Below are 25,184 nucleotides of genomic sequence, written 5' to 3'. Positions count from 1 at the left end.
AGTTATGGGGGTAGGGCTGAGAAGATGACTCAGTGTCTAAGGGTGCCAGCTACCCCAGCATGAGAAACTTAGTTCAAATCCCCAGTACTCACATAGGAAGTAGGCATGACTACACACATCCACCTATAACTCCTGAGCTGTGGGGACAAAGACAGGAGGATCCCTGAGGCTTGCTGGCTGCCAGCTAGCTTTCAGTTCAGTGAAAAATCCTGTCTCAAGGGAATAATATCCCAACACAATGAAACAGATTTCTATAGAGCTTTGTACAAACCCAACATCTGTAGAATGTTGGTCCCTCTTTTCTGCCCTTTGCATTTGTGATCTTCTAGTCAGTTACCTTAACTGACATTCTACCAGTAACAGAGCCCAGTGATATACTTCTAAAGAAAGTCTTTCTGGCAATGAGTCTTAGCATAATTAATGCAAATGAGCTCAACTGATTATATCAGGCTCAGCCACGCCCACCCTATTTGTAACTCTGTTCACACACACACTATATATATATATATATCTTATGGTGAAGTTGCTTCTTGTAGTCGAGAACAAATGGCTTTAACAAGCTTTTACTTTCTGGTGTGAGCCTTTGTCCCCACAGCAGAGCATGTGTGATGAGCACACAAGCATAGCCTAGAAACTGGCAGTCCCCAGGATGTGAGTCAAAACACAAGCCATAAAAACCTATAGCTGAGCCAGACAGTGGTGGCATACGCCTTTAATCCCAGCAATCGGGAGGCAGAGCCAGGTGGATCTCTGTGAGTTCGAGGCCGCCCTGGTCTACAGAGCGAGATCCAGGACAGGCGTCAAAACTACACAGAGAAACCCTGTCTTGAAAAACCATAAAAAAAAAAAAAACTATAGCTGGGGTTACAAAGGAAGCTAGAACAGACCATAAACATTTCCTAAGAATTATCAAATACCTGATTCTTTAACCTTCCTGAAATAAGGGCAGGAATCCACATGTACAACCTCAACTAGGTGAGCCAAAATTTTATTTCATATAAATCTGAATTTGGGGATTAGAAGAAAAAGAAAGCTAATGCTCCCTTGTGGTAGATAGTGTGCTGATAATTTGTGAGCATCTTCCCATATATTATTTAATATTAACCCCATTTTTTAGTAAGATAACAACCAAGGTATTAAATCATTTGTCTGAAATCTAATAATTAAGAGGATGTCATAATTTGTATTCTAATTAGTATTCATGCTGTATTAGGTTGCATTGCAGAATTTGTTTGAACTGAGTCTCTCCTTTTTTACACATCCTCCTACCACCTTATGTCCTTCTAGTCATAGTACCCTCCTTTCAGGTTTCATGTCGCATGTGTTCTATGACCTTCAAAACCTCCTTTTCCCCCCTCTCATGGTTCCTTTTCTAGTTTCAAGACCTATATATAACCAGACACATGTTCATACATATGCACATATACAAACACTAAAATCTAGGACCCTCCTATGAGAAAGAACATGTGCTATTTGTCTTTCTAAGTTTGGGTGAATTTTCAGTTCTATTTATTTTCTTGCAGAACTCATGTTTTTATATCTGAATAAAATCCCATTGTGCATATATGCCATATTTTCACTATCCATTCATTAGTTGATGGACATCTAGGCTGATTGCAATTTCTGGCTATTGCAAATAGAGCAGCAATGAACTTATATGAACATGCATCTCTGTGGTAAGAGAGAGAATTCTCTGAGCATATCCCCAGGAGTGATATAGCTGGCTCACATGGTAGTTCTCCATCTAATCTTTTGCAAAATCTCCTCAATGGTTTCCTTATGGTTGAATCTATACGCTGAGTGGAACTTGAAAGTGTCAACCTCTTGACAAACTGCAATCTACATGAAGATGAGACCTGGCTTTCATCATCTGTGTCACCCCAGACTCTGAGAGAGGGAGGTCATGTCAGATTCTCATTCCTTTTTTTATGAAGTTAATGGACAAGAAAATGCTATAAACCACTGATGAACCACGGATATCCTGAATGAAAAGTTAATGCTGTGGGACGGCATCTTAGAGGCCACCATTTGTTTTGCTTTGCACACAGACATCTCTACCTCATCAAAACCCTCTCCAAGTGGGATAGATGTCATTTCTGGGGAGATAATTTCAAGGATGTCTGATCATATCAGTCACATGGCACCTAGCAATTTACAGCTCCAACTCATATGCCTACTCACCCTAAAACTACTACCAGGGCTGCTCATGAATCAGAATAAACAGCTGCATTTTATTGCAAACACAAATGACAAGAGACTACCGTGGCTCTTACCATCACCAACATCGAAGTCCTTGAAAGCCAGCTCGGAGCCTGAGTCATCCAGCAGGATCTCACCATTCAGAGTGAACATCATGGTATGTTCGTTCATGTCAACCATGCAGCCCACAACATCACCTGCTTGCCAAGAGCGTCCATAATGTTCATTGCCCTGGTGCCAGCGCTGGGCCTATGGAGGGTGGAAGAGTTCCTTGTCACAGAGTCAGACAGATGAACAGCAGTAGGGTGATCTTAGTCAGAATCACTAGTCTGGGGACAGAGGGAAGTCTGTGAATTCTAAATCCCTAATGTAAACACAGGGTGGGGGATTATGAACAAATCCAATGCTACTCCATGCTTTTGAGAGTTGATCTAACCATATGGACTATGCACTTTTATAATTTACTTTTACAAACTATAATGAATGCTTCCCATGATATGGGTTGCTTTTCTCCACTCCAACTTGTACATACAAGAGCTGAGAATTAAACTGGATGCCAACCCCTTAGGAAAAAAAAAACAACAACAACAAAACATTTTCATATTCGCCTCTCTCAAAATAAAATCCCTCTTCTTGGGACCACTGTCAACGCTACTTAAACAAGGATGGAATTCTGGAAACTTCTCCATTCCTTCCTAACATCAGAAAAGCTTCAAATGACACCTAAAAATACTCTGAAAATATCTGTGAAAATAACAAGCCCCAAACCAAACATGGCTACCAGCCCATTTATATACAAAATAAAATGTCTATCATAAATACACTTGGATACAGAGTTTCAACAAACATGAGTTTGGCATAGACTAATTTATAGGTACAAAATTAGTCATATGAGTTATTTTGTCACATAAATAAATCCCTTAAATTTATTTGGAATGCCACCTTCATTGTGATATGCTATATAATGTTTTATTGCACTTGTATAAAATACTGATGAAATTATTCTCAATGTAACATGTTGCTTTTAATTTTTTTAACTAAATTATGCAACAAGGGGCACAGCATTTCAGAATTCCCCTAGCATCTCTGTCTCATTGCCATCTGTGTCTCTAGGCTGAACATCTTTCCTTATCTGTGGGCTGCTGGGTGTGGAGGGAACTTCAATTTCTGAACGTTATTTCTTGCTCTGGTTCACTGTATCTAATCACCACAAGAAGGAAACCAAAGCTGCCTTGTTTGTTTGTTTAGACAAGGTTTCCCTATATGAAGCCCACATTGGTCCTGAACTCTTGCCTTAGCTTCTTTGGTGCTGGGATTAAAGTATGTACCACCACACTGGCTTCTTGACCACTTATGATGGACAAGGAAGGCTTGTCTCTTTAACAACCTTTTGGCACATTTCACTGGCTCTGTAGGGCAGGGGAGGAGTCCTCAGATGACTATAAGGACATGACCAAGGTCTGCTGTGAGACGAGGTGAGGAACCGCGAGGGGTTCTAGCAACTCCAATGCAAGCAGGGATAGGCCAAGTCTCAGGAAGCTACTCACCTTAAAACCATCAAAAGCAAAGGCACGTTCATCAGAACCCAGCTCTAGATCCGGCTGGCAGCCAGGCCTGCTCCAGCCCACCCGCATGTCTCCAGCAGTGACCGCCTCGAATTCAAAGTACCAGCGACCAGCCTTCACCGCATAGGTCTTCTCTGCCCTGAAGATACGAAACCTCTCCCCGGTGCCGCTGCACACCTCAGCTCTCGCGGCTGTGGGTTTGAGAGACTGGAGATCATTGGGTGGGAAGTTAAGAGAAAAGCAGGGCTTGACCTAAACTTGGTCATAAAACCCACAGGGAGGCCAACTACCCCACCCCACCCATCCTCCTGCTTCACCATCTATGCTTATGGTAGAAGCATCCAGTAAAGCAGAAAGCCAGGCAGGGCTTCCTGGGAAGGCTGGAGAAGAACTCATGACTGACTAGGACACATGAGCTTCCTCCTTCTGCCCCTTTCAGAGAAAGAAAACCAATAAGCCCTGGTTGTTTGGTTCATGTAGTTCAGAAATAGAAGACCACGTGAACTTGAAGTCTTAGGTGGGGAAAAGTACATTAAACAAATAAACTGTTCTGCAAATAAACAGATAATAAGCGTGTAACTGGCCTGCCCTGTGCCCCTCCCTTTGGCCACCACACTATTCAAACAGTAGATCACCAGAAATGAGGGTACCCCAATCTCCTCCTAGGAAAAGAAAAAGCTAAAGTTCTGGGGGCAGCCAGAGGAAAAACTTCAGTCTGGGAGAGAGATATACAGGATCCTGGGATCCTGTGGGAGAGACGAGACAGAGAGGATGTTGGGGGAGGGGGGTGTTCACCTGCCTGGCATTGCCTAGTTATGCATGTCATTTGCCTTCTACTGAAATCTTACCCTCATGATAGGTGTTCAAGATGGACTGGGGTGGGTGAGGGGGGCTAGAACTATGTGTCCCTCCTCTCAGAATGGCCCCATTAAATAAATCTCTCTTTTCTGCTTTTCACCATGAATCTGGTTTGTTCAATTGGCTTATCAAGGTCAGGTGGCTAAACTATCTTGTTGGGGCCATAGGCTGTGACCCTAACTCTTCATGGGTAAGATATGGGAATGAAGGAATCAGAAAGAGCAGCAAGAGAAATGGCAACCTGTGACTGGTTTGCACCATGTGAAAGCTAACGGGCTCTGGGTCACCATGCAGGAGTTTTCCATAGAGCCTGCCACACCGACAAATGGGTCAAGAGATGGGGTAGAGGCACAGCTCAAGGTCAAAACCAATGTGTGCAAAGGGGGAAATACATGTTGGAATATTCCATACCTACAATGTCCAGGAGGGGGCACTATCTTCCACCTGTGGGTATTGTACACTTAAAATGCTCATGTGTCTGAGACTCAATTCACTTTCCTCGATTTGACTCCAAACTTCTCAATTTGACGAATGTCGCGGGTGCTCACCGTACTGAAGTAGGTGCCAAAGAATACGTGCTATCCTTTTTTGGAGATGGATATGCATATATAAATGTTTGTTATATTGTATGTATGTATATGCTTGTATGTCTATGTGTGTGCCTGTGAGCATGCCTCTGTGCGTGTGTCTGTGTGTGTGTCTGTGTGTGTGTCTCTGTGTGTGTGTATTGACTGTGAGACTGAGAGGACCAAGCAAGGAACTACAGGCCACCTAGGCACCTGAAACCTACAGCCAGAGTAACCCTGAGAAGGCACAACCTACATTAATCTCAGAGAACTGGATTGAAGAACAACAGGTCCACTGAATAGAGGAGGCAGTCAAGGGCAATCACCTCTGGTAAGGCTTGAGCTGGGACCCAACGAACAAACTGCAGTGACTTCAGGTATGTGATACAAAATGCATTGGAATCAGATCAGAGGAGCCGTCTGAAGCTACAGCTTCCTCTTCCACTCAGCTGCTGGCATCTGGCATGGAGTTAGCAGGTGCCAGATAAACAGCAGCTTTTGTCTATTCCTATTTAAAGACTGGGGCAATGCCAACATTTGTAAATAATAAAATTTTAATAAGTTGACTATTGAGAGGAAATGACCAAGTAAAACTACAAAAGTAACTAAAGCTGAGTGTGGTGATATACTACACACCTGTAATCACAGCACTTAAGAAATATAAAAACAGCTTGAGGCCAGCCTGGGCTTCATGAGACCTTGTCTCAAAAAGAAAACAAGTGGGCAGAACTTGGTGGTAAATGCTTTTAATCCCAGCAGTGGAGAAGGCAGAGACAGGTAGATCTCCATGAGTTCCAGGTCAGCTAGAGTTACACAGTGGGACCCTGTCTTATAAATAAAATAAAATAATCCAGATAAGCTCTAGAAGTCAATAGTAAAGACACAGTTAGCTCATAATTAGTGGGTATAACATGAAAGTGAAATAAAGCAAGAGAAGAAACATCGGCTGTCATGTCAGGTGGCTCCCTATTATGGGCTGGATTAATGCACTACTCCATAGCCGTTTCCCAATGATGAGGACGGTAGTAATTCCAGACACAGTGCTGAAGCACCTGCTGGCTCAGTTTCTGACAGATAACCCACGTTTCTGTCATTGTTCACCCACTGTTGAGCCTAATGGGCTCCAACCGAGAGCACCTAATCTGCAGTTAACCTGCAGTTAACCTGGTTAAGGGTCACAAAACACAATGAATAGACATGAACGAGGGGGGAGGGCAGGGAGAGACGTGGTGGGAGGGAGGTACAAAAGAGCTGGAGAGTGGTCACTGTGCATTGTGTACATTCCCAAAGTTGTCTAAAAACTAGTTAATGAAAAACACTCAGATCTGTTGCTGAATAAGTAAATGTCTGAGGAAAAGCACCAGATGTTGATAGCTAAAGCAGCTTCCACTGTGAGCCCATCAGTCACCCTTGCTGCAAGAGTCAATACAAAACAGGAAAAGTCAAATGAAATTAAGAATTCAATCTCTGAGAACTCAGGAAGCTGATGCCAGAGGACTGCCACAAGTTCAAGCCCAGCTTGTACTATGATCAGTTCCAGGCCACCTTAAGCTACTATGAGACCCTACCTCAAAAAATACTCATCTATCCTAAGGAAACTGCTTACTAGCCCTTCCTTAAATTATGGTTGCAGCTGCTCTAAACTAGTCTAAGAGACCTAGAACTTGAACTTTGATGTTCACACTTAGGGCTTCTTTCTAGAAGTTTCCTTTGTTTTAGTTAAATAAAACCTACATGTCACTGAGAAGTTCCACTCATGCTTTTCCAAAGTATGAAATATTTCATTCTCTAGTTAACTAAACTACTAAAATGTCCTGGAGTCACTATCCCCTGTTATATTTCTGTGACATCAGAGTTCATAACTATGAAGTTTCAGCTTAAGGGAGGGAAACGAAAACTTTCTGTAGAGTTGAACATCAGTTTTAATCAAATATCTGGAAGCCAAATTTGACATAAAAATGTATGAGAGGGGCAGGAGATATGGCTCAGCAGGTAAGAGCATGTACTTCTCTTGCAGAAAACTTGGGTTCAGTTCCCAGCACCCAAGCCAGGTGGCTCACAGTCAATAGTAACTAAAGCTCCAGAGGATCTTTCTCCTTTTCCTGGGTTCCATGGGCACTGCACTCAGGTGCACATACCCACAAAGAGACATATGTGCACATAACTAAAATTAAAACTATTTTTTTAAGAATGACAGATCATTTCTTCTAAAACTACTCCAAATTTTTCCTCCTGGTTTTGAGAGATACCATGAGTCTCCTCCACTAACACAAGGAAATGAAAATACCAGAAGGTCAGGGTCCAGGGAGAGTTCAACCTAACAAACATAAAGCCCTTGACTTGACTCCCAACACCAAAATAGAATATAGCAGAGATCAATGGTAGTAGCTTCCTGTTCCCTTGGTCCAGGCACACTCTTCCTGGCCTTAGGTGCTCTACTAACTCTATTGCTCAGTATAACACACACTGAACTTGAAAGAACATACTACACACAGAAACTATCAAGCAGGCACTTTACAGAAGTGAACTTTTCTCGCTCATTTAATCAGTCTGAAGGTCTCTCTGCAAATGTCTAAGCAGCTCACCATTCACTTTCTGTATTTGTTTAGTTTAAGGTAGATAGCTGTGGTGTAAAGAAACAACCACTTGGGATTCTGCTTCTTGATAAAAATACAACGAAAACCCAGACCTACGGGGATCAAAGAAAGGAAGCACCCAAGCAGTCTGCAACTTACTTGGTGTGTGTAGTAGCAGCAAACAGCTGAGCACAAACACCTGTAAAGGATCCCAGCAAGAGCTGAGGAATGGCAGCCCTACCAAAGACACAGAACTCTTTTCCATGTAGAAAACCCCCACAGAGTGCTTTATTCATAGGCGCGTGGTAGGTAGCTCTAACTTGTATGAGTTTGACAAATGATGTTTATATTCTAATAATAAATAGAATACTGACATTAGAAAAACAAACCCTGTAGCAGGTACCTTTCTCCTGTAAATGATCAAGGCTATTGGGACTTGAATCAAGAAAGTTGGGAAATAGATCCGATCAAAGACTGTGTTCCCTCGACCCCCAGACCTGGCACAGAACAGGTTCATGGTGACTGATCAGACAAGATCAAGGGTAAAGTCTTATGTCATATTCTGATGTCCAATTTCTCACCAGCCCACAGGTTTGGGGCCACCAACCACTAGAGGGCAGTGAAAACCTAACTACGTATGAAAATGACAAATTCCACCCAGCAGCAAGGCGGGCAGCTTTAGTTTCTAAAAATCTTACACATTATCTGGAATGTGCCAGGTGTATTTATATCATACTTTAAAAATAATTGGTACCGAACCAGCCACCCTTTCAACTTCCTGGTATTACATTTAATAAAGTAATTCAAATCCCGATAAAAATCTTGTAATGAATGAGAGCGCATTCCACTTTCAGATATTTTAATCCATCACTGAGAACACTCTGAAAGTACCACAACTCAAACACTGACTGAGAGTTTTCTTCAGAATATATGAACATTCCTCTGAAACAATGGGGAATATATAAATTACAGCTATAACCAATTACACAGTTAGGCTCAATTTTAGTAACCTTTACTGCTTTTGACTTGTTCAGATGTAAGCTACAGCAAAAGGGAAAGTTACAAACGAATGCTTCTTTTTTAAAAAAAATCCTTATTTATTGTTATTAATGTGGGGGTAACATGATACCTCCACGTCAGAGGCAGAGTCTGCTCTCTCCTGTGGAGTCTGCTCTCCCATGTCTCTACATGCATCCCAGGGGTTGAACTCCGGTGTTCAGGCTTGCACAGCTAATGTTTGCACCTCTGAGCTGCCTCTCAGGCCACAGATTAATGTTTTTAATTGTATCTAAGGAATTACCAGACTGGTTTGGTCTTATACCTTAAAATCTTTCACACTTTTTAATCTCAACTTTAGAAAAATCAGGGTTTTTTTCCCCAAAGGCTTCTCAACTAGTCTCTCCACATCCCAGCATCCTCCCCCTCCAATCTGTCCTCTCTCTGTTACCATAGTTATAGTTCTATGGTAAATTGGGAGAGCATAGCAAGCTACTGCCTGGCAACTTCCTGGGGCTGGTACTCCCTGTTCAAATATTTCCACATTTCTTAGCTGGGTTTTCAATATATTCCATGTTTTGCCTTAATTATCCTCCTATCATCCATGGCTGCTGTCTCCTGACCTGTTCCTTATATTTAGCCCAAGGATAGAGCCATTCCTTAGGTCTTTTCATAGGTAACCAGGCCATACATACTCTCTGTTAGAAAATGTCTGGCTCTGATCTCCAATTGCTGACATTTTGATCCATTCAGTATCTGATTCAGAAAACAATGTCTCCCCTAAATGATACCTCACATGGGTGAATTAATCTCTTGTGCCTACTTTCTGTAATGTGCAACAGAATCTCTACTAGAGGGAGGCATGTTATTAGGTTCATGGGTATAACCATATGTGAGAAACATGATCTCATGTCCTATGGCAGCATAATACAACCCTTGCCTCACTGATCACTACTCATGTGACTTCGGTAAGACAGAAAGTTGTCCATCAACTGTTTCTTTATGTGTTTGTATGTATTCACATGTAGAAGTGCACATGGTGAGGGATTCAAGAATGTGTGCATGCATATAAAGCTCTGATATTGCTGTCTCCCTTTATAACTGTCTACCTTATTTTCTGACACAGGATATCACTCTGAACCTGGAGCTCTCTGATTCAGTTAGAATAGCTGGCCACAAGTTTCTGGGATCTACCTGTCTCCATCTCTGGGCACTGTGTCTATAGTCATGTGCTGAAATTCTTGCCTGTTTTCTGTGGGTTCTGGGGACCATACTCAGTTTCTCATGCTTCTGTGGCAAGTACATTATTGACTGAGCAATCTTGCTAGCTTTCAGCCAACTGGTAATGCTCGTCTCTAAATTCTTATGAGATGCGTCATCACTGTTTCTACTCTCCTTTTTCAATTCCTTGTATGACTATAACCACCTGCAAAATTATTAAGTTCCTTCTACTCTTTGTCCCTTTTTTGTTTTTTGTTTTTTGTTTTTTGGTATGGTTTTTTGTTTGTTTGTTTTGTTTTTGTTTTGTTTTTGTTTGGTTTGGTTTGGTTTGGTTTGGTTTTTTGAGACAAAGTTTCTCTGTGTAGCTTTGCACCTTTCTTGGAACTCACTCTATAGCCCAGACTGGCCTTGAACTCACAGAGATCCACCTGCCTCTGAAGCGTGTGCCATTACCACCCAGCTTGTTTTAGGTTTTTCAAGATAGGGCCTCTCTATGTAGTCCTGGGTGTCCTGGAACTCGCTCTGTAGGTCAGGATAGCCTCAAACTCACAGAGATCCTTCGCCTCCCAAGTGCTGGGATTAAAGGTGTGTGTGTGTGTGTGTGTGTGTGTGTGTGTGTGTGTGTGTGTGTGCACATGCCACAGTGCACATGCAGAGGTCATAGAACAACCTACAGCAGTCTGTTCTCTCTGTCCACCATGTAGGTCCCAGATACTGGACTCAAGTCATGAGTCTTGGAATGGAGAACAGAACCTTTTACTACTGAGCCATCTCACTGGCCCTGGTTCCTTCTTTTCTTTCTGACCTATACAGTATTCTGCATTTTATTGCCTTATGATCTTCTCCCTACCTGCTCTGTTAACCATAACTCCAAACCAGTTCCCTGCTCTGCTGAGCTTGCTGGAAAACACACACACATACACACATACACACACACACACACACACACACACACACACACACACACACGCACACACACGCATACACACACACACACACACAGGTTGGCACCTCTTTTAAGTCTGTCTCTACCTCTGATCAGACAATGAATGTTTCTCTAAAGTCTTCTTGTCTATTTGTCCTCTTCTTACTAACCTTTGCTTGGAATGTAATCACCAGAGTAAAGAACGCACAGAATTCTCTGCTCTGCAGATCACAGGGACACAAGCAGCATTCATCCCTCCCAAGGTCCTGAGAAGTAGCCTAAGGAGATGGAAGTCCCTGGAGCACTGGCTCAATTAAAAAGGCCAATGTACACACAGGAAGCTTCATGATATTTTTAACATGTCCATCCTTAGACCCCTTTCTCCAGCTCCAAGATATGCTGAAAGTCAATAGCCCCTCAAGCACAGTGAGAAACCAGCTACCCACAAGTCTCTGGGGAAGGCAGAACAGGGCTGAAACACCCCCAAAGGCCAATTCAGAGGTAACTGTCAAGATTTTAACTCCTGGTCCATCTTCAGATAAATCTCACTTCCAACTTTTTCTATATTCAATCTGACTTTAAAGTTAGCTCAATGCAAATACTCTTCCCCATGGGGACAGTTGTTAAAGGCAGCAGGGACAATTCTTTCACATTGCAGCTGCTCAAGGTAGCAACAGCTATGAGATAAACAACAGTTGAATAAACGATCTGACAGAGATGTCTGGGAAGGAGATACCCACAACAGGTTGTATGGGGGAAAGAACTCTCATTTTCCTAGAAATCTACAAAGTTATGCTTCTGTTCCTGGCTATGCATATTATTCAGAAAAGATCTGAGAACTTCTCCTGGCCTTATCTCTGAAAGACCTTGAGGCTGTGCACAAGCAGCAAACAGAAGCTGAGGTAAAATCACAAACTCCTTGGTAGGATGCTAGAGAACCTCCCAACAAGCAGCTGCAGCCTCTCCTTAGAAAGATACTTCAGGAAGTCTTGGTCATTCACTAGCTGACCACTAAGTAAATGAACAGGTCTTCAAAAGGCCACACATGACAAACATAGACTTTACACAATTAGCTCAGAAAAATCTTTAAGAAAAAGTAACAATGTACATAATAACTAAATCCAGAGTTGCCACAATATATTATTTAAAATGTCCAATTTCTAACAAAAGTTCTAAGGTATGCAAAGACCACAAAGTATAGTACTATATACAGGGATAAAGGAAATAGGCAACAGAAATTGACTGTAAGGAAGGCTGGGTCCTAAAGAAATACTAACTAACCACTTCAAAGAAGTTTAAGAAAATAAAGAAATATGCGAAAGAACTAGATAAAAGTTTAAGAGCTAGCAAGACAGCCTAGCAGGCCAAGTGTGGGGGAATTGTAGCTCAGTGGCAGAGAACCTGACTAGTATGATTCAGGCCCTAGATTCAGTCTCCAGTGCCAGTAAAAACAAGAACCCAACAACCGTTAAATTGGAGAGGTAAGGTGGTGTTAACAATAAATCCTATAAACACTAGAACAATGAAGATCTGTGGACAACTCTATGCTGATAAGTATGGCTAGTTCAACTGTGCAGATGGATTTATCAGTAAACATAATAAAAATTCTTCTCCTCAAGGACCACCTCCAGGCTCAGAGGATTTCAGTGAAAAACTGGTAAAGCCTATCAAAAAGGAAAAGGCAGAAACAAAATAGACTATTCTTTCAGCAGATAGGTAGAGGAAGGAGGAGCAATTCCTATTGTCTATTGTGAAGCCAGTTTTACATTCTACCAAAACACAAGAAAGACATTACAAGAGACATCTGTACCAATATTCCTTATGAAGATAGATGCAAAGGTTCTAAACCAATTATTTCAAACAATTTTAGTTGTACATAGAAAAAGGAGATAATTTATCAGGACTAAATAGAGCTGTCCAAGAAATAAAAATTTGGTTTAATGTTCAAATATCAATACTTTATAGAATATCAAAAGAATAAAAGAGAAAATAAATATCCCTCTTTGCAAGCAGCAAAAACATATATTTAACAGCCATGTATGGCAAACTCTCACTATAAACTAGGAGGTCTGTTCAGTGTGGTGAATGATATCAATTTTTAAAAAGAAGTTATCCTTAGCTACTGTGAGTTCCTAACTCCAATGGCTGTTTCATGCCTATAAGACTCATTCTGCAGCCCCCCCCCCCCCAACTTCCACCATGTTTCAGAGCTTTAGGGAGTTCTCATCTACCACTTCTTTTCAGCACTGGGTCTGCATAAGAATATGCCAATCAGCAGTCATGTATAGATGCGGGAGGGGCCTAGGGGCCCTCGCTGTTGAACTATTTACTATTGATAGACTCAGAGAAAAGAGGGACTACTGTATGCAATTGTGTACCCCCTGCTGACCCCACTAGACTCCAATGGAGAATTCCAATCCCATTGTCACAAAGATGGCACTAGGTAAACTAAGTGGGTCACAATGCAGAAGTCATAAGACTAGGACAGAAACTGAGGAATGAGAGTATCGGTCATGATAGAGGGAAATAAGAGGGCAAGAATAATCTGAAAACATCATATATATTTATAAATTGCCAAGTAGCAAAGTCAATAAAATAAAAAGGGAAAGAAAAAAGAAAATCTATGAATCCAGGGGACTAGTTCAAGGATAGAGAACTTGTCTAGAACGGACAAAGTCCTGAGTTTGATTCCTAGCCTGGGAGAAGAAAGATCGAAACAAAATCTTATTTACTGTTAATACCATGTCTAACTGTGAAGTGTTAAAATGCTTCCCCTGAGACTGAGACTGAGCAGGCAACTGCTCTCTCCACTTCTATTTCACATGGTTCTGAATTTCTCACACACTCAGTCAATCAAAAAGTAAAACACAATTATTGTAAAAGAAAAAAGTGAGACTCTGTCTTATAGAGACAACTCTATGAAATTTATAAAAATAAATGGAACTGATACACACACACTTGTGCACACACACACACACACACACACACACACACACACATACCTCCAAACAGAGGAAACAAAATCAACCTGCAAATACCAACCTGTATCTCACATTAAAAAACACCCTATTAAATAAAGTTAAATCAAAGCTAATTTCACATACAGTTGTATTAAATGACTTTAAATTAAATGTGTTAAATATAAATAATATATATTCTTTATCCTAAAAACTACTGAGAGAAACTAACAAGAAAGAGTGTATATGCCATGTTCATAAATGGGTGAACTATTGTTAAAAGGTCAATCTCCCCCAGTCAATCTTTACATTTAATTGTCTTTTGATCGAAAACCCACTACATGATTTTGCAACCAAGGGGGACAAAGCAAAACCAGTACCGTGGTCCTGATCAGGAGCTTCCAGGTGGTAGCCATAGCCCAGCAGCGTGCGAACCGCCTCTCGGAGACTGTCTTTGTTTGACTTCTTGGTTCTGTCATCCAGAAGAGTGTAGGGAACGAGGCGAGGGTTTCTTCTGTTCTTCACATCCTGTATTGGGGAGAAGGTTTGCAGTCATCTGAGCCATGCAGCAGTGCTGGGGGTGGAGGTCAAGGCTTGGTGCCAGTGAAGCAAGCACTCGGCTAGCTGGGCTACAGCCCCACAGCTAAAGTCTTCATATCTGAGGAAGGGACCATCAGGTCCGACTCTACCTTGGCTTAGGAGGAACTCTGAGGCTCTCCGTCTCTGTCTCTCTCTGTCTCTGCCTCTCTGTCTCTCTTTATCTCTGTCTCTCTCTTACACACACACACACACACACACACACACACACACACACACACACACAAACAGACAGTTGAGGTAATCTAAGCGTGGAGACAAATCCTGTAATCTCATGACTTGGGAAGGTGAGGCATGAAGATTGCAAGTTCAATGACAGCTTTGGCTACATAGTGAGATCTGATCTCAAACACACAGAAAAACCAAACAAGTTAAAGGACTGGACAGGCACAAGGAGCCCTGTTTTGTCTCTTTCTCCCCTTCCTCCCACAAGTTTATAATGAATGCCTGACCATTCACCCCTCTCTGGAACCAAGTCATATGGGTTGTTTGTGGGAATGATGACATTCCAAAGCTACCCCCACTCACAACAAGCAGCATCAGCAGAGGCCTTCCCACTGACACATCTTCAAATCCTACTGCCTACTCTCCTTACTTCTGACTTGGTGCTGAGTTCTACCATCTAAAGCTTCCCAGTCTAGAACCCCAGGAGCCTCATGGAGCATAGTCTATGGACATGGCAGACTAGGAGTGTGACTGCTGATGGAGTTCCCCTGGTTTCTGTGCACACTTGTGTTTGAGTCCACCTATGAGAGTCTCTCCAAGACTTCACAGCTTATTTCTGAAGCAGATAATGTCACCAAGAGGAAGGTGGAACTCAAAGAGTTCATCATTCAGACAGTAGGCAGCAAACATGTGGGGCCAGTGGGGAAAGTTCAACACACACACACACACACACACACACACACACACACACACAGAGAGAGAAAGGCATACACACATACACACACACACACACAGAGAGAGAGAGAGAGAGAGAGAGAGAGAGAGAGAGAGAGAGAGAGAGAGAGGCATACACACACACAAACACACAGAGAGAGAGCTCGTGACACACACACACACACACACACACACACATACACACACACAATTTTATTTTATAAAGGTAAATAAAGCCTAGTTTTCATTAGTCTTTGAAATGGTAAAGCCTTTCAAAATATATTTTTCAAACCATCTTTTAGTCTTTATATGGAAACATATTCTAAGTCTTCAAGCAATTATCCATTTTTTCCCCTGAAAATCTTCTAGTAAGGGCGTCCCACCATGAGCTATCAAGAGATGCTCTAAGAAGTGAAGAGCTTTGGCTCTGATGTCAGAGAACTTGACCCTAGTCCTGTCCTGTGACCTGATGGCTGGGCAGCATTGGGCAGAGTCTTCTCCCTAAGGTTCTATGCCTACTGTGTATAATGTGGGAACAAGATTTTGTCTTTCTTGGTAGAAACTGTGTGAGTTCAACACAGTAACTACAAAACTCTAAGCTGAGTGGCAGCTTCTAATATAATAAAAATGATTGCAGAATCTGCCAGGTGCCAGGAATTGCTACTGCCTTTTGTATCACACAATGAAGTCAGATATTTTGTTAATGAGGGAAACAGTGGCACACAGAATTTTGACAGCAAGATAAATTAAGATGTGGTTAAGTGGTGAGGCTAAATTTTACTTTCACCCTCTGCTGCACTGCCTCCCCTTCTACTCAAAGGTTGCCAGCTACTTCTGTGAGTGTGTCTATATGAGGAAATAATCCATGACCACTAATACTCAACTCTGAGATCCAAAAAACTCCAAAAATTTGTTTTTTTCTTTTCCTAAACTGAATCAAAACTCATTTGGTGCCCTGAACAAATGCAAGGCTACCACAGACTTTATTTATTCTTCAGGGTGTCCATCAAGCCTAGATTGCACTGGAAAATTAATTTACAGTCTTCTGGCCCCTAAGAGTGTTCTGTAACATGTAATATATCATCTTACCACTCTGAGAAACAACACAGAACAAAATTTTGAATGGAATCCTGATAATCAGAGTTGTGATTCAGGAACTGTGATCTACTTTATTTTTACTGTACCTCAGTATCTGTGTTTCAACAGTCCCTCCTAAGCAGCCTCAATGAAAGGAATGCCCAAAACCACACAACAAACCTTATCCTTGTAATACGATCCATTTGGTGCAAGCTAGGGATCTGCAGCTCAACTAACATTTGTTGTCCTATCACACATAGCTATGGTCACCAAATTTCTTTTTTTTATATATTCATTATGGTTGTGTATGTGGTTGGGGATGGAGCATTACATGCCACAGTACACATGTGGAAACCAGAGGACAAGTTGGTGGAGCTGGTTTTCCCCTTCTACCTTCACATTCGTGGTGAGGATGTAACCCAGGTTGCTAAGCATGAGAGGCAAATACTTTGCCTACTGGACCTACTGAACCACCTTGGTGGTCTAGCAGTGAGGAGATGCTTTTGCCAGAAAGATAAACACACTAAGGTGTCTAGGTGAGCTGAGAAAAGCCATAACTTCATCCCTTCAGTTGGAAATGATAACTTCCTGGGTACCTGCTGGATGCCATAAGTCCAGCCCTGCCGGATTCGGTCCCGGGCCCACACATTGTGAGCATTTTCAGCCAACTTGTCCACCATTGCTTCCTGAGAGGGGGTGAGTTTTATAAAGCTCAGATCCATTGGAGCAGGTTTGTATCCACTGGTCAGCTGGTAACTGCAAAGCAAACAGAGAAACTTCAGATTGCCCATTTTGGAAATCCTGTGACAGTCCTGTCCTGGTCCATCTAATCCCAATCATTCTGTTGAAAACTGTGGTGATCAGGCCAAAAGAGCGTTCGGTAAGCTTGAGCCCCTTCTGTTTTAGCTGCTGCCTGGGTAGCTGGAAAAGTCACAGGGTCTTTATGTTTCTGTGTGCATGTCAACAAAATGTAGAGAGAAAGAGCTTACCTATCTCTAAAAGGCAGAAAGGACTTACAGCTGTGTGTTCCCAATAGTTGAGGTTTGAGGGGGACTCAAAACAAAAATTTGATTATCTAAAATGAACAACACTCAAGGCCTTTCTCCTCATGTATATTTTAAAGAGTGTGTGTGTGTGTGTGTGTGTGTGTGTGTGTGTGTGTGTGTGTGTGTGTGTTTATGTGCTCCTGTCTGTGGAGGCCAAAGATGATGTCAAACATCTTCGTCATCTCTCCATCTTGTTTGTTGAGATAGGGTTTCTCAATGGACTCGGAGCCCACTAGTGTAGCTAGACTGGCTGTCCAGTAAGCTCCCTGGGATGCAGCTGTCTCTCTATCTCCCACTGCGGGGATTACATGGATACACCACCATATCCAGCTTTTAAATGGGCACTTAGGGGCCTACTCAGGGCCAGCTATCAGCAAGGGCACAAAGATAATAAAGATCAAAGATCAATCTATAAATCATTGACTAAAGCCAACACTCATACAAAGCACCCTCACTGAGAAAACAATGCCTCCCTGCAAGCAAAGTTAATGGGAGGCTTTCCTGCCACATGTAACATACCAAGGAGGCAATTTTGATAGATGAGAGGAAGGAGGGATGCCTTCTTAGCAAAATATTATAGACAAGTTCTATTCAGGTGAAGCCAGATAATCCTGAGATCTACGTCCTCTTCCTGGATGGAATTTCTCCCCAAATTGCTTTGATCTGTGAATAATCTCAGAGCCATGAAGCTCTGCTTGTATTTGTTAATTTTAAGTTGGGTAATAATTAGTTCACATTCATTTTCAAATGTAGACTGTAAGTGTGTATGTACACCTGTACAAATGTACACGTGTGGAGGCAGGAGGTCAACCTTGGATGTCATTCCTCTGGTTCCATGTACCTTATCTTTGAGACAGCATCTCTCACTGGCCTGGAGCTCACCAAAAAGACTAGGTTGGATGACCAGAAAGTCCCAGGAATCCATCTGACTCAGTTATCCCAGGGCTGTATTTATAAATGTGCACCATCATGCCCAGGGCTGTATTTATAAGTGTACACCATCACGCCCAGGGCTGTATTTATAAGTGTGCACCACCATGCCCGGGGCTGTATTTATAAGTGTACACAAAGGGCTGTATTTATAAGTGTGCACCACTGTGCACAGGGCTGTGTTTATAAGTGTTCAGCATCATGTCTGGGGATATATTTTTAAGTGTGCACCATCAGGCCTGAGCCTGTATTTATAAGTGTACACCCAGGGCTGTATTTATAAGTGTATACCCAGGGCTGTATTTATAAGTGGGCACCATCATGCCCAGCTTTTTAAACATTGGATCCAGGAAATCAAACTTGGGTACTCATGCTTACAAGCCAAGCAATTTATCATCTAAGTCATCATCCCAGACTGTAAACTATGGCTTAGTTCATCTGAGTTTCTATCACCCTGTGCCAGGAAATAACAAAGTAAGCTTTAGAGAAGTTTGTTTAAATAACTAATAATCCCATCCAAACTAAAGTGCCTACCACTTCACCTGAACCATGTCACATCCACTCCTTTAACTTCAAATCATCCCACACAGTAAAGATAAATACAGGTATCTCTGAAAGTCATACATTCAACTGGCTGGACTTGAGACTGCTGATATAATGAGTGCTTCACAGGGAGCTAGACATGACTAAAACGACTTTTCTGTCTAATATATATATATATATATATATATATATATATATATATATATATATCCTAAGAAAGAATTGAGGAATCAAATCGAGGATTAGGGAGACAGCTGCATAAGTTAAGCACTTGCTGTGCAAGTGTGAGGAGCTGAGCGTAGATCCCCAAACCCACAATAAAACTGGATACAGTAGTACCCATGTCTGTAATCTTAGCACTCCTACAGTAAAGCGAGCAGCAGAGACCAAAAAAGATCTTCAAACACTCATGCCCAGCTAGCCTTGTGTACACAGTGGCAGATAAAGCTTGACTCAAACAAGGTAGGTGAGGATCTTAACCTGAGGCTGAACTTTGACCTCATGATGCATACCACAGCACATGCATATCTATGAACACACACACACACACACACACACACACACACACACACACGTCAAATCATTAAATCAAACTGAATATTTAAAAGGAACATATAAAACTATTCCATTTCATCACATTAATGGTATCTAAGAAGGTACACAGTGATCAACCAATGGCTCATATGAAGTACTATCTTCTTGGAAAAACCAAGAGCTCAGATTTCTTTGACAAAAGGAAATTGATGTTAATCTTGGAAGCTTAATAGCCTGAAATAAAGCTTCAGATTGATTTCCAGGAAACTCACAAGAAATAAGGGAATGATTCCTGCAACGATTCTTGCAAGCAAAATTCTGTAGCCTTTCAACAACAGACCCATCTATGCATTACATTCTACCTCCTAGAAATTTCTGAAAAAAATCCTAACAGAATCATCTAACTACATCCATCTCTCCTTTCACATATTTGTTCAGCAGTAGCTTTTATTACATCTACTTCAACATGCCAGCTCCTTGTGCCAATAACTCTACAAAATTAGCTCATTAGGTGTATATACATATATGCATTATATACATAATATATAATTAAGCATATGTATAACTCTAATCCATTCACTTGACAAAGTACCAACATTCTTTTACAATTATTACCTTTTAGTTTTATTTTGACATGTACATAATCAAATAAAACAAATACAAACTATAGTCTGGCTATCAGTTTTCTTTAAAGTCAAATTTCTTTTTTAAATACCTGGTGAAAAAGTGAACAAAAGTAAACTGGGCAGTGATGGTGCACGCCTTTAATCCCAGCACTCTAATCCCTTTAATCTCAGCACTTTAATCCCAGCAGAGGCAGGTGGATCTCTGGGAGTTCAAAGCCAGCCTGGTCTACAAAGTGAGTTCCAGGACAGCCAGGACTATTATACAGAAAAGCTATGTCTCAAAAAAAAACAGAGACAGAGACAGAGACAGAGACACAGAGAGAAACAAAAGTAAACCAAAAAAAATCTGCTGAACTGCTCATTCCACCTGCATCAAATCCCTGAAGATGTAAACAAAAGAAGAAGAACTGCTATCTCTTGGGTGAGCAGATGGAAATTCTAGTAAGTGGCAGACCAGTTTTATATTCCGTTCCCACAAGACCCACAGACATCCTAAGTGGGTAGTGAAAACTTGTCTAAAAGAGACCAACCAAAATGTAGCCAAAGCAGGCCAGAACACCAACAACACTTAGTGAACCCCTGTGTTGCCACAGCCACTCACACCCCACGTAGTATGAATCAAGTTAATGGAAGCTGGGAAATCACTGTCTTGAAAGATGTGTAGTGAACATGAGAAGATAAAGTCCAGGTTATGTAGGTGTTAGCTGTAAACTCCAATAGAAAATCGGTTCTTCCAGAAACAAATGGGGACCCTTCAGATGACTGCACAGTGGAGATATGAACAGCATGTCCTGCTGGAAGCACATCTAGAAATGAGCACTTGGCTGACATTTTCAGGGAAAGGGTATAGAGAATATTCAAACAACGCTTTCCAGAAAACAACTAGAGCAGAATTAATTTGAAACAGAAATTGGAATCGGGAATGTCCAGGCATACATTTCTTCTATTATTTCACTCCCTTTTGTTTGTTTTAAAATAAATATCAAATGTGGCAAGGCACCACCACCTCAGTTCCTTTTACCTGGGATTTTCCTTTACACTTAGATTTCTTGAGTCAAGACGAAGGAGCGTTTCAAGAGAGAAGGAACGGTCACTACATACAATTAGTAGACACCATCTTTTCAGAGAGAGGGTAGGGAACCCAATGTAGTGCATGGAGATGGAGATAAAGTTTTAAGGGAAAACTGAAACAACAATTCCCAGTAGATTGTGACATAGATGTCTAGCCACTGTGGACCTATTTTCATTGAGATACACAGAAAACAGGTAAAAGGTGTCACTTCAAAATATATACACAGGGGGCTGGGGAAATGGTTCCATGGGTAAAAGTACTTGCCGCACAAGCTTGATGACTCAAATTTGGGGTCCCCCAGAACCTGGTGAAATCCAGGTGTAGCAGTGCAAGCATCTGTAATTCCAGTGTTCCCCACTGGGAGATGAGACATAGAGGCAGTAGAGTCTCCAGGAGCTCATGGACCAGCTCACCTGGCTTATGTAGTGGCAGAGAGACAAGGTAGAAAGGTTGTCCTCTGACCATGCATGAACCTGCACCACACACACACAAAAAAAAATGTACACATACACATACACACAGAGTGTGTGCATATGTGGTGTACATGTGTGTGCATGTTTCTGAATGCCTACAGGTACCACATGTGCATATACACATGAGCACTTGCTTGTAAGCATGTGGATACCCAAGACTGATGCTGAGACTCATCCTCCATTCCTCTCCCATTTTATTTACTGAATGAGTCAGGATCTCTCAATAAGAGCTCACCACCACTAATATGGCACGTCTCACTAGCCAACTTGCTCAAGGGATCCTGTTTCCACCTTCTAAGGCTGGAATTACAGGAAGGGCATCACACCCACCTGGTATTTTGTGGATCCCTGGTAATCTACATTCCTATCTCCATACTTGAAGGCAAGCGCTTGACGACTGAGCCATCTCCCCAGCCTCGTTACATTTTGAAGTCTGGATTGCATACCTAAGTACACAGGCCTGTCTGTCTCCTCCAAGGTTTATTCTAGGGTGCTGAAGATAAACATCTGCTATCAGATAAAGGCAAGTCATTCAACTTACTTCTTGGGAAGCTTCATTTTCTTCACTTTCTCCTCAGCGTGTTCATCTGCTATACCCACGTGACATCCTAATGCCAGCAAAGTCCTGGGAAACAACAACAGAGATGAGTCCGAAGAACCACTTCCCTACATCCAAAGCACCCAGCATAAGAGCATGCGAGAGTGAGACCTCATCTTCCACCTTGCAAAAGAGCACAAGGCTCTGCCTCCAAAGGTAAAGGAAACATATATAGATTATTTACTTCCAGGTAAGGGGAAAGACAATGAACTTTGAAGTAGCACTAAGCCCTTAGCATTGAAAAGTTGGATCCTCCCTCAACCCTTTTCTACGTGTTTCTTTATCTAAATATCAAGTGTTCTCAGGTCTGTGTAATGCTGGAGTAGAGGTCTCTGCATATGCCAAATCAGATATCTGGGTTTGCACATGTGTACTGGCACTATTGTGTTCTACTTTTTACCCTAATGAGTATATGCAGGAGCTATTTCTCTGTAACTTGCTATTTTTATATTCTCCTACAACTTTTATGCCATTGTTCTCTCACGTGAAGCTGATCACTTTAAAATCCCCAAGGGATTTATTTATTGTACTTTGGGGTATTTATATTTATTTTATGCATATAAATGATTTGCTTTAATGTATATATGTCCACTGTGTGCATGTCTGGAGGCTATGGAAGTCAGAAAAGGACATCAGATTTTCTGGAACTGGAGTTATGGATGATATGTATGATTTTGAGCCACAACGTGGGTTCTGAGAACTGAACCTGAGTCCTTGACAAAAACATTTATTACTCTTAACTGCCAAACTATCTCTCCAGTGCTATTTGTTATATTTTTAAATATTTTACTTATTCATTTACTTATGTAGACAGATACACATATGAGTGGTGGTCAAAAAACAACTTGTGGGAGTCAGTTTTCCCTTCCTACTGTGTAGGTCCTGGGGATCAGACTTAATTTCTCTGGCTTGGTGGCAAATGCCTTTCACTGCTGAGCCATTTCATCACTGAAGTGAGTTGTTTTTATTGTAGGAACTGTCTAAATGTTTTGAACCCATTTTCTTTTAATAGTCTTTTAGGGCCATTTTCCTTTTTCAACTGTTTTAAACAATACTATAGTGAATGACCACATACACTTAATACATACTAGAACCAACAATTGCCTAGTATCCATCTATATATCTAGATATTTGCATATATGGATGTCTGTGCATATATTTTATCTAGCCATCTAGACATAATTAAATGGATGGATGGGTGAGTGGAGAGATGTTATTGATAAAATAAAGAATTTGCCTATTAAAACGGCTAACCAGCAACAGAAGGATAGAAAATTGTCTCATAGAGTGAATCCAAGTTGTGTTTATTCAAGAACAGTGTCCTGGGGAAGATAGTGTGTTAACTATTGTCCTCTACTCAATCATGTATCTATTCAGTAAGTATTTGTTAAATGCTTAAGTGCTGAGTCCTGTGCAACACACAGTAGACACTTCTGATCCAGGTTTGGGGTCAATGAGATGTGCAGAGGGCTATGAAACTATCAACTGGAGATGCCAAAGCCAGCTTTGAAGTAATTAAGGATGACAATAATGTTTGAATTTATCTTAAATTCAGGTAATTATGCCTCTGAGTACATGCACACCAAGAAATCTGATTATACCATAATTCATAAGCTGGTGTGTGTGTGTGCGTGTGTGTGTGTGTGTGTGTGTGTGTGTGTGTGTCCTATGTGAATGTTAACAGCTCTTATGCGCCTATCAAGAAAAACTGGTACCTCAACATCACACCTTGCAAAAGTAAGGACTGTGAATTTATCCTGACAAAGTTACATGAATAATGATACTAAAGGCCCAACCTATGGAAAATTAAGTTGGTATATGTCATCTTCTTATGGGCTATTTTTTTTTACAATTTTATTTTGTTTTAATGATGTGTATGTGTGTGGGTTTTCCATATGAGTGCAGTGGCTGGAGCTTGACCCACAGTGAGTGTGAATCCTCTGACAGCAATATATACCCTTAATCACTGTGCCATCTCTCTAGCCCCCATGGGCTCTAACAAGAGCCAGAGGCTTCTACAAACTGCAATGTGACTTTCTCAGTACAGATTCATGCAGCCTTTTAATCCTCTTCCCAGCACACACTTCCTAGAGAAAGTCTGGCTTCATCTCACACAGAGAGTGACCATCACAGGCCGGGCCTGAACAAAGACATGGCAGTGGGGATCCACCAAGTTACTGCTGTGGATCAGGCCTTTTGCAAGAATGCCTTACAGAATGCCTGCAGCAATCAGAGTGTATGAGCAAGAAGGTGCTCACAAATAATTACAGAAAAACCAGGTGAAGTTCAAACTAAGGGCAGGTTACATTTTTAATAAATACATTTGAGATACATCCTAATAAGAACAGCTAATACCTCAAAAGGAAAGTAAGGCTCTACGGGCATAAAGGGTTGGATAAGGAGGGAAATACTCCAGGCTGCAGACGACACCGATGTCTACAGGAGCCGAGGTCTGTGGATATGTGTGGTGGGGAGAACAGAGCTGGCTGGAGAAGAGGGACAGTTGTAGGTTACAGGTAAAAAGAAACCTGGGGGCAAGCTTGACATCTAGTTTAAGCACAGTAAATGTCTATTGTTATTGTATCTCATTAATTTTATGTGTTAACTCCAGTGAGTCACATTATGAAGGTATTTGGTCAAATATTATTTCAGATCAGTCCATGAAAGTGTTTCTTGATTGAGAGTAACATTTAAATAGATTGGTTTTGGGCCATGTGAAACCCCAAGAAAACAGACTGACTACCCTCAAGCCATATTCTATATATGAATATGTCTGTGTCTCTTTCTGTCTACCTATATGTGTGTATGTGTGTGTGTGTATGTCTGTCTGTCTGTCTGTCTATCTCTCTGTCTGTATATAAGTGTATCTGTTTACCTGTGTGTCCATCCTTCTGCCTCTGTATGTGTGTGCTTAAGTCTCAGTCTCTCTCTCTCTCTCTCTCTCTC

General features: G+C 41.5%; 1 protein-coding gene across 1 annotated transcript in view; it reads right to left on the bottom strand.

The window, feature by feature from the left end:
* Ryr2 (ryanodine receptor 2) overlaps positions 1–25,184 on the bottom strand; it is a 415,387-nt gene that overhangs the window by 213,694 nt on the left and 176,509 nt on the right. Inside the window, exons 24-28 of the mRNA XM_059263016.1 lie at positions 22,182–22,265; positions 17,013–17,172; positions 14,244–14,391; positions 3,747–3,955; positions 2,274–2,448 (exon numbers count right to left, since the gene is read on the bottom strand). Of these exons, the coding sequence (XP_059118999.1) occupies positions 2,274–2,448; positions 3,747–3,955; positions 14,244–14,391; positions 17,013–17,172; positions 22,182–22,265 (776 nt within the window). The remainder of the gene's footprint in view (positions 1–2,273; positions 2,449–3,746; positions 3,956–14,243; positions 14,392–17,012; positions 17,173–22,181; positions 22,266–25,184) is intronic.

Source organism: Peromyscus eremicus, chromosome 5 (assembly GCF_949786415.1).
Source record: "Peromyscus eremicus chromosome 5, PerEre_H2_v1, whole genome shotgun sequence".
NCBI lineage: Eukaryota > Metazoa > Chordata > Mammalia > Rodentia > Cricetidae > Peromyscus > Peromyscus eremicus.
The sequence above is the reverse complement of the archived record's forward strand: the minus strand, read 5'-3'. Positions and strand labels throughout refer to the sequence as shown.